Raw genomic sequence first — 11,085 nt, 5'->3', positions numbered from 1 at the left:
CAGGGTCCCTGGTTCAAGGACTCGTCAATACGTCATTTTTTTAAATAAAAGCTACAGCTAAATTAGATAATGCAGTTAATAAATGTAGTCTTTGATATGGTTTAGCCTTTCTCAGGCTACAACATGGTTAAGTTTACGAATATTATCAAGGAACACAAATCCCTCTTTGCAATGCTTACCAGCCTCACAATCATTAAACTGGAATAAAAACAATATTGTTAACATGAAAATATGATTTTATGTTGTTTATTCTAAGGCTTTACTCATTGGGAACTCGGGTTCCCAAACTTTGCCATGCCAAGGACCCCCATATAGCATTATCGTCTGGCGGGGACCCCCCTGTTGCAATTTCTTTTTTTAAATATGAGTACATTATGATGGAAAATATGAGAAATTAATCATACAGCTTAATATATTTTCTTAATATATATTTGTATTAATATTTAAAAATAAGTTATTCTTCTAAAACATTTTTGTATTTATCTTTTGTTTGCCATTCATTACATTGATTGTGTCTTCTGTTATAAACATTCTTGACACAATATTAAACAGTAATATCAACAGTAAAGATATTTTTAAAGCATTTTTAAAGTGATTTCTGTCTTTATAATATTATATAATTTTGAACAGTAATATGAACAATTAACATATATATCTTTAGCATTTTTGAAAGCTACTTTTGTCTTAATAACATTATATATAATATTCAATCCAGCTGCAGAGCGAAATATTCACTAGCTATGGAGTCAGATTTGGGTCAATATTCTAGCGCGCAAAACAAATACTCACCAGCGGAAAATATGCTTTTACACGCGCATGAAATGACCCTCGCGCACAGATTAAACCCCCGTGAGCGGCTATGCGCTCGCGAGCAGAGACAGCCCTCTTGCTCGCTTGCGGGAGTGTCAGCCTCACTCGCTCGCGGAGTCTGTCTGCGTGCGCGTGAAAAGTTTCTGACACTTTGGGGCGGAGCCACTGGACTTTGATTGACAGCTGCCAGGAAGCCCGGAGTTGCCAAGTTTGATAAATGCCTGAACTACCAAGAGCCGAGGAGTGACAGATCAGTTGGACGAGATTGAATGGTAAAGTTGTCCATAAAAAACTAATATATTCGTAAAGTGTACAGCCTAGGGCAGCAAATTGGTCAGGGCCGGCCCTGACTATATCTATATCTCCTCAGACATATTTTTTCATGAAAAACGTAGGAAAACTATGGAGCCCCCTAGGGGACATGAGGCGCGTTCACACCAAGTACTTTTCCCATAAAGGTTCCTGAGAACTACGATTTAGTTGCGTTCACACCAAAAAGTCCCAGGAACTAAATTAGTTATAGAAAACCTTTTTTACCCCCTTTTCAGTCCCTGCTAGAGAGCAGGGATTTTCGTGACCAAACCACGCCCCGTCAAACTCCCCAAAACTTTTGTGAAGCTGCCATTTTATTATCCTCGCATTGCATTATTAACATTAGCATTAGCCCAGCGCAGAAACGCAGAGAGACTAACTTATGACAACACAAAATAAAACATGGGAGCGGTGGAGATGAGGAGGTGTAGGCGTTCTGGCAATTTACTCGGAAGGCTTCAGTAGAAGCTGCCAGTCCCTAACTCCGGGGACTTCCGACCGGGGATTTTGGGCGGCAGTATACGCCGTGAAGTTGTTTGCAGCCTGCCAGTAAACCCAAAGCAGAAGAAGAAGAAGTGACGTCAGCGGCTTCATTTGCCTAATCCACCCCCAGGAACTAATTTCCGGTGTGAACGCGATCTGTACTTAGTTCATGAGAAGTAAAGAGTTCTCAGGAACCTTTGTGGGAAAAGTACTTGATGTGAACGCGCCTATGGAGAAGAAAGAAAAAGAGGAAAAAAAAATGTTTTGCGAAATCTCGCAACTTTTGCGAGATCTCTCAAAATGGTAATGTGCATCATGTTTTAATTATACATCTTATCATTCAGAAGCTTTTTGTGTGTGTTTATGTTTTACTGAGTGCTTATAGGCAATTTCCATCCGAGTATTTAACTATTTATTTTCTGTGCACATATAGACTAGCTAATATTCTGCCTACTGCTTGGGGCTTTGAGTCTTCAAAATATCCAATGTCACAGACTGGGACTTACTTTATAATAATAATAATAATAATAATAATAATGATAATAGATTTAATTTGTTAGCGCTTTTACAGGTGCTCAAAGACGCTTTACAGATAATAGTGAAGAGAAAAGAAAAGAGAAGAAAGGAACAACAAATAAATATATTGTTAAAGTTAAAGTCAAATAATACAAAAACAATCACACATGAAAAGCCAGATTGAAGAGGTGAGTTTTTGTGAGTTTTTTTGAATTGGTGAAGTCGGTGCAGTCTCTGATGGGTTGTGGGAGTGAGTTCCAGAGGGAGGGGGCAGCGACGGAGAAGGCTCTGTCCCCCCAGGTCCGGTGATTACAGTAAGTTGTATTTACATTCAGTATGACTTGTTATGATTCAATGTGAAAGAGTATACTGCTCAATAAATAATGATCACTTCACCACCCCTCTTGACATCTAGGCGCTTGAGAGTGAGTCAGAGGCAGAACACAGGGACAGTGGAGAGAGGTCCATTGCTGAGGTGAGTGATGAAAGAGAAATTACAGTTTAGAGTAAATTGTGATGTGGACTCTCATCCCAGAATTTTAAGGAAATCAGTGGGGATATTGAACAGGAAACATTTCAGTCAAGTGGCATCATGTGACCAATATAAAACGAAGAGCAACATTTATTTGAACATTTAAGTCAATGATACCATTCCTAGGTCAACTTAACATCTGTATGGAGTCAGATCAGTCTCAATATTAATAACTGCTCACAGAAGGATTCACAAATGTATTTTGCGATTTATATATAAATGACTCTCCACAACGATATCTCTCAATGCACTCACAAATATTTATTGTTGTATATAAATGTAAAAAAAATGGGCATTTAAACTGCTTTTTATTAATTCAAAGACGACTCTGAATTAATAATCAAATATGTTTCCTTTCTTTACTACTGGATGAAATTACAAAATGTACCCATAATTTTCCTCATGCTAGTATAGCCACATAAAAGTATCAAACCACCTGTTGAAATGAACCAGAATACAGGAAATCTAATTTTTTTTCCGTGGGGGAGGAACCCCAAACCCCCGTTAAAAATGGCCCCCCCACATTCAGGATGCTTCTTACGCCCATGAGTGATATATATTTTACACACTGCTCTGCTTTCTCGCGAACCTCACAGCTGTTCTCTGTAAGATCCAATCTTCCTATTCCAATCCCAAAAAACGATTTTCCATCTTCTCCACCCTCTTGGACCCCCCCAAAGCCCCTTCCCCCTCCTCCCTTCTGTCAAGCGTCTTTGTTAACCACTTTGAAAAAAAGGTTGATGATATTCGCTCTTCTTTTTCTGACTTACCTTTACTCACCGCTGGGTCACCAGACCCACCTTTCACCCACACACTGACCTCCTTCTCCCCTCTCTCTCCAAGTGAGGTTCTTACCCTCATTACCTCTGCCCGTCCTACCACCTGTCCTCTGGACCCTATCCCTTCAAACCTCATTCAAACTATCGCTCCTGATATTCTACCGTTTCTCACCCATTTCATCAACACTTCTTTAACTTCTGGTCACTTTCCAAACAGTCTCAAGGAGGCAAGAGTACACGGCTAAAGCAGCCTCCCTCTCCTCTGTCATCATCCTTCTGGACCTATCTGCTGCATTCGACACGGTGAATCATCAGATCCTCCTTCGCACTCTCCAAGAACTTGGAGTTTCAGGCTCTGCACTTTCCCTCCTCACCTCATACCTCAAAGACCGCACCTACAGGGTTACTTGGAGAGAGTCCGACCCTTGTCAATTAACTACAGGGGTCCCTCAGGGCTCTGTTCTTGGTCCCCTCCTCTTCTCCTTGTACACAAACTCGCTCGGATCAGTCATTAGCCCGCATGGTTTTTCATACCACTGCTACACTGACGACACCCAATTAATTCTGTCCTTTCCCCGCTCAGAGACCCAGGTCGTCGCACCCATCTCTGCTTGTCTAGCTGACATCTCTCAGTGGATGTCTGCTCACCACCTCAAGCTCAACCTTGACAAGACTGAACTGCTTTTCCTTCCGGGAAAAGATTGTCCCACTCTTGACCTAACAATCAACATCGGCACCTCTATTGTTTCCCCGACTCAGACTGCAAGGAATCTAGGTGTGATCCTAGATAATAAACTGTCCTTCACTGCAAATATAGCAGCTACAACCCGCTGGTGCAGATACACTCTTTACAACATCAGGAGGATACGTCCCCAGCTGACCCAGAAAGCGACGCAGGTTCTGGTCCAGGCTTTCGTCATCTCACGCCTAGACTACTACAACTCACTCCTGGCTGGTCTACCTGCATGTGCCATCCGACCTCTGCAGCTCATCCAGAATGCAGCGGCTCGTCTGGTCTTCAACCTTCCTAAATTCTCCCACACCACGCCACTCCTTCCGGTAACTGCTAGAATCCACTTCAAGACAATGGTACTTGCGTACCATGCTGCGAATGGATCTGGCCCTTCCTACATCCAGGACATGGTTAAACCGTACACCCCAGCACGTGCACTCCGCTCTGCATCAGCCAAACAGCTCGCTGCACCCGCACTGCGAGGGGGACCCAAGTTCCCATCAGCAAAAACACGTGGGTTTGCTATCCTGGCTCCAAAATGGTGGAATGAGCTCCCCATTGACATCAGGACAGCAGAAAGCTTACACATCTTCCGGCGCAGACTGAAAACCCATCTCTTTTGACTTCACTTCGAGCGATTGAACTATTAACAAAGCACTTGTATACTAATAAAGGACTGGCTTATCAAAAGCCAGTTGAGTAGCACTTGAAATGTTTTAGCTCTATGAAACCTGATGTACTTATATGATTCTGTTTGCTTCAAGTTTGTACTTTGTTGGTCGAACGCACTTATTGTAAGTCGCTTTAGATAAAAGCGTCAACTAAATGCAATGTAATGTAATGTAAACATCGCGTCTGATGAAAGCAGTTACTAAAATAATATCCAGGGGATGCATGCAGAGCTGTAATTGGCTGAGATAAGTCGGAGGACTCTTCACTGTTGTTGGAAATGCATCCACGGAGGAACCGTGGAGGACCCATCAGCGTATCCTCGATCATAGCTCCTCCAGAGAGCCTCCTCGATGCTCGGTCCTCGATGTGCATTTACAGAAATGAGATGTCCTTCAACATGGTGCGCTGAAATTAATCTCCGGGTCACTACCCGAGGACCGAGGAGTCGAGGAGGGGGAATTAGAGAAATAAGAAAGGCCCTGAGTGTTTCATTGTCATGAGTTTCACTGCACTTTGACACCGGTACATGAAATCAACTTGTGTCTGTAATTAAAATCCAGGAATGACCTTTCAGCCAGCCATCCAATCTAAAAATCCTTACAAAAGACACAGATGTTAAAATCTTAAATTTATTACAAACACAAAATTAATTCACATCTTTCAATAAACCCCTGTGTGTGTGTGTGTGTGTGTGTGTGTGTTTGTGTATATATGTGTGTGTGTGTGTGTGTGTGTGTGTGTGTGTGTGTGTGTGTGTGTGTGTGTGTGTGTGTGTGTGTGTGTGTGTGTGTGTGTGTGTGTGTGTGTGTGTGTGTGTGTGTGTATTCAGCATGTGTGGCGGTCTGTGTCTCGGTCTAATAGCTCTTGGTGGTCTCATAGGATTCTGGGAAGGGGAGGCTGACATGACCGCTCCCTGCCACCAGAGGCAGGATCCCAGCGTTGGGAACAACGTTCCAGGACAGCGTCAGAGTGATGTTCTTGTTGGCCCTGCAGACGACACACACACAACAGTTAGTCAGTCTCATCACTGGAACTTAATCAGGATTGACCCCCTCCGGTTCCTTTGTCTCAAAGTCAACATTAGCTGCCTTGAGTTTAGCAGTGGCGGCGTGAAGTCAAGTGACCGTGCTCTAGTTCCTTTATAGTCTAATGTTAGATATCTACTTTTAGCTGTTGCACTTACTCTTCAAAAATCATAAAGCGTTGTTAATATGTGGAGATCATCCTGCTGAACAAAAACGGGACATGTCATGAACGTGCATTTGTCACAGATCTGATTTCTGCTATAATCCAAAACCCAGTGGAAACATCCCGCTGCTTTTTGTGCTCCTTGGGGCTAACTTCCTGGTTGGCCTAAACAAAGATGTCATAACTGCATCCCTGTATATCAGCTGCGGCAGGATGTATGTGAGACTTAAAGTGTGAGGTTTGAAAGATTTGGGCATGTATCAGACAGGGAGGCTCTAATAAAGATGCTATTGAATTGCAATATAGGAAATGCTTTGGTGACTGACCCAGACTGGGGGCTTAAAGTAAGCTCTGCTTTATTGGTTCAAATGATTCTTTTTTTAATTAGTCCTGTATATTTGGGAGTGTTTAGGTCCACTAGTTCCCTGATATCCCCTAAAGAATCCTGTGATCATATTGAACAGGAATGTGTCTTATCCAATCAGTAGAAATATGTCATTGTTATATTTAGCAGAGCACCCTGTAAAAGATGTGTCAGTTGTATCTGGAAGGAGCTAAACAATCTGATGCCAGGCAAGCAAGAAAAGAGTGGGGTTTCGATGGAAGATCCCAGATCACTTGACCTGTCTGTCAGTGTTGAATTCCTTACACTGGGCGTGAGTCTCTGTCTCACCTAAGTCCATTCCCATCATCAAAGAAGAAGTATTTGGACTTCATGTCTCTGAGGTTCAGTTTGGTGTTTTCCCCTCGAAGGACGATCTTATCCCACAAAACCACCTGGTTCAGAGCCTGACACACACACACACACACACACACACACACACACACACACACACACACACACACACACACACACACACACACACACACACACACACACACACACACACACACACACACACACACACACACACACACACACACACACACACACACACACACACACACACACACACACACACACACACACACACACACACACACACACACACACACAATGAACATCAACATTTACATTATAAGCTTTGTAAAAGGTAGAATATGGGGCATCCATATTATAGGTGTACCTAATGAAGTGACCAGGAAGTGTTTACTGTCAGGATTCATTTTAGATTCTAACATCAAACCTACGGTCCGATACAGGCATTTTCTTTTGTGGATTCATTTTGAAGATTTGATAATGTGTCACACATTTTGTATGGACATCTGTCATCATGCAGAGCCACATCTACACTAATCAGCAATAGTATTGTGTGTGTGTGTGTGTGTGTGTGTGTGTGTGTGTGTCTCTTACATTGCTCCTCGTGGCGTACTCAGCAGACAGATAGAGGAAGAGCTGCTTAACGTTCCAGTCGAAGATGGGCTGCAGATGTGGGAGGAGTTAAGGAAGCAGAGCGGACAGAAGCTGTTCATATTAAAGGCCTGTTTATGTGAGGATTCATTCAACTGCCTTCTGTAAGTGTGGGGTGATTTTAAAATAGTTGAGTGCCGATAGGTACAACTACAACAATAACAACGATGCGTTTCATGTCACTAACACGGACTAGAAGCTGGCCAACAAGAGGCCGCTGCCTGGAACTCAAATCAGAAGCCTTGTAACTTAAATTAATTTTATTTTGGTTGCAGTGTTCTAAAGGATATCAGATGAGAGGTCAAAGGTGAGGAAACCCAGATCACTGCGCTCCCTGGGTCCTGTGAAGTCATCCACGTTCTTCCTGTTGAACAGACAGAGGAGGTGGATGAGAGGTAGGAGTAACAGGAGGAGTTAAACAAACATTTAGGAAAGAGGTTTCTTTAGAAAGGGCAATGCGTAAACTTCATTTTTGTTATTTACACAGCGTGATCCCAAGTACTAATTCACCTTCTGGAGAGATTTCCAAAACCACAAACTATTTAAAATAGAAATGATTCAACCTTGGATTGACTAATCGGTTAATCATTTGAAATGACTGTTTACTGAGCTGATGCTGCATTTCTGACTGCACCTGAAAGACTTGAATTCAATAGCGAAATGGTTTCTGTATCCTGGGCAGTACAGTCATTTGACAGCTGTGTCCATGTGTCAAGTAACAGTGTAACAAGGATGTAATAGGAATGTATATATAATTACGGTAAAATATGCGTGTTACATGGGTTATAACAACAGTGTTGTATGGGTGCAGTAACAGTGTAATATATGGGTTTAATAAGAGTGTATTCATGTGTAATATTTGCGTTATAACATTGTAATAAGGGTGTAATGTAGAAAGTAGCTATCAATTAATTTTCCAAAGTATGTGAATGCCCATTTAAGGGTTATATTGTTCAAGTAAGCAGCTGATCACTGCTTCATTACTCTAAACATGAATGGCTTGTTCGACTTCCGGCTTACGTTATAGTCAGTGAATAGTATCAAACTACAAAAGCAGGCCTGCAGCTTCTCAACCTCTCTTTTTTCAGGTTTCATGTAACGTTAAGAGCGTTGTGGCATCAGTAATAAACGATGCATAGCTGGGTCATTCCTAGCATTTGGTGCCATTTCAGCTAGGGTATTCAAAAATAAAAAACATAATTTTCCATGTTTTTTTTTTTATTTAATCTGAATGATGGCTTGTTAAAATATAAGAAAAATATTTTGGTCAAGCTCAGGATATTATGCTTACATTTTTTTTTTTTTTTTTACCATCCCCAGTTACTGTGTGTGCACCCTGTTACTGTGAAAAATAGTAACAGGGTGGACCAGGGTGGACATTTTATGCTAAACTTGGCTATTGCTACATGTGTGATGATAATCAAGCTAGCACTTGGTGACAACAGAACCATATATTTGATAGATATATTCACCATATTTTCTAAATGTAAAACAAATGATCAGTTCCACTAAAAAAGAGCATAACAGGGTGGACATTTTATGCTTTATCGCAATAGTTAAGTTCTTTAAAACATTAGAAAAACGTTGAAGGAAGAACGCATTCACTCTGCTTCTTGAAGATTATTTCCCACTCAAAATGTATCCTTCTTCTTCTTGAGTCATACAAATAGTAGAATAGTAAAGGGGCGTGTTCAGAGGGATTCAAATCAGAGTAACAGGGGGGACATTCAAACAGGGGACACACACTTTATTTTCAATACAAATGAATTAATAACAACAATTTCAATTTGGTGAGGAATATTAGCAAAAGGGTCATACAACACTCACAAAAATGTAGAATTTGTTTGTATTTCTTTGAATTTCTTTTTGTATATCTGTTACAGAAGTTGAGCAAACATGATTGGGGACACAGCAATTTGGCCTACTTGTGCTAAAATCAGAGTAATTATTTAGAATGTTTAATATCCTGGGTAAATAATATTGTTGTTTTATGGTAGAGGGTATACACATTTAAAACCAAGCTTTTTAAAAAAAAAAGCATTAGACCTTTTAAATACAAAATATATGATATAATGTGGTGGGGACCTAAATGGCACCGAATGCTAGGAATGACCCAGCTGTAATAGAGTATACTAAGGTAGAGTTAATGCTAACAGCTGTTACACAGATAGTAGACGGAGGAACTTACAGCATGACTTTAGAGACGTGGATGTCCACAGGAACCCTTCTGTCTTTGAATGCTGTCGTGACGAAACAGCCAAAAGTTAAGGCCGCCATGACGCTCAGGGAGAAGGCGAACAATGAGTTAGCCCTTGAAAGAACCGTATTCATATTTGAAAAGCAGCTTCGACTCCAGGGAACGATAAGAATAAGAGAAATTCAAAGAGAGGCTTATCACACAGGCTGTGCGCTGAAGGTTGCTGGCTACTGTGTACAAAAAGGAAACGTCAAGTGAAATGGAAGGAAAACGTACTTCCTGTTCATGGTTTTCAAAATAAAACCAGTTCGTGTTTGTTTCGCGTTGTTTTTGTATCTGCAATGTATCAATGTATTTGGTGTTTTTTGTTATTGGAAGCTATGTTAAATAAAAGGAGTGATTTTCTATGAAGCTACTATCTTTAGAGACAAACAACAATTAGACGCGCAGCTCGAAATAAGTAGGATAATTATATGAAAGATGTGTAATAATAACCATATTATTAACTGCGGTGGAAACACTCCTGACGTACTTCCGATGTTGTGTTACCTTTAGCAAACTTGTCGTAACAACAGAGGGAAGTGATCAGGAAGCGATGAGTAAGCGGAAGTAGTACACCGCCATCTTTTTCAAAAGCTTTATTCATAATAAATTCAGAAACAAAATATCTTTTTTTTTAAATGAAGGGTCACTGCTAATGATCAGTTTATCCGGCTTAACTATTTAAAATGTAAGTGTTTGAATAATATTAGCATTGTATTAATGTTCTTATCTACTGACAACCTTTCTCCCAAATAACTAATACATATTGTCTTTTATACCATTTATTTGTAACAAAGAACATGCATTGGTTTAGGACCTCAAATAATGCAAAGAAGAATCCAAATAAATATCCAGTTTTTCACTACTATCCATCGGTCTTCATCTATATAAACCCTGAGGTTAGGTCTGGAGATATGCTGGATGACAGGGTCAGGATCATGTTTGATCTCCATCCAAACCTTTACTGACCTGGGATGGAAGTTTTTTTTCGGACGTGTAATTAGCTAAAGCTTTGTTGTTTATTGATATCAGACAATAATACTACAGATTATTCAATTATTAATTACATATTTTGTTTTGTTATTGCATTCATTTGTATAGTACTGTATCATGTCTGTATCATCTTTTGTTTCATTTGTATTTTCTTTGGTTTTACACGCTGGAAAAAAATAAAATAAACTAAACTAAACTAACTAAGTACATTTGCTCAAGTACTGAAGTACTTTCATAATCTGAATCAGAAACAGGTTTATTGCCAAGTAAGTAGTTAAACACCAGAGGTGAACCGTCAGGTCCTTCAAGGTGTTCAGAGAATACCCTGGAACACTCAGATAAAACTAACAAAACATCGATTTAATTATATAAATACAATTTGTGTGTGTCTACAGAAGGTCCAGTTGTGATTCACCACTGGTAAACACATACCAGGAATTTGAGGTCCTTGTACTTTTACTGGAGTATTTTCATTAC

The 11,085-nt window shown here is 40.4% G+C and overlaps 1 protein-coding gene across 1 annotated transcript; it reads right to left on the bottom strand.

Moving 5' to 3' along the window:
* Positions 1-5,452: 5,452 nt before the first annotated feature.
* spcs3 (signal peptidase complex subunit 3) lies at positions 5,453-9,839 on the bottom strand. The gene is made up of 5 exons (XM_079640341.1): positions 9,565-9,839; positions 7,667-7,740; positions 7,320-7,396; positions 6,699-6,814; positions 5,453-5,824 (listed from the first exon to the last, which is right to left on the bottom strand). Exons 1-5 carry the CDS (start codon positions 9,705-9,707, stop codon positions 5,692-5,694), a joined length of 543 nt encoding a protein of 180 aa, XP_079496467.1. The 5' UTR covers positions 9,708-9,839; the 3' UTR covers positions 5,453-5,691.
* Between the last annotated feature and the right edge of the window lie 1,246 nt (positions 9,840-11,085).

The sequence above is a fragment of the Notothenia rossii genome (genome assembly GCF_949606895.1).
Source record: "Notothenia rossii genome assembly, chromosome: 1".
In the NCBI taxonomy this organism is placed as follows: domain Eukaryota; kingdom Metazoa; phylum Chordata; class Actinopteri; order Perciformes; family Nototheniidae; genus Notothenia; species Notothenia rossii.
The sequence above is the reverse complement of the archived record's forward strand: the minus strand, read 5'-3'. Positions and strand labels throughout refer to the sequence as shown.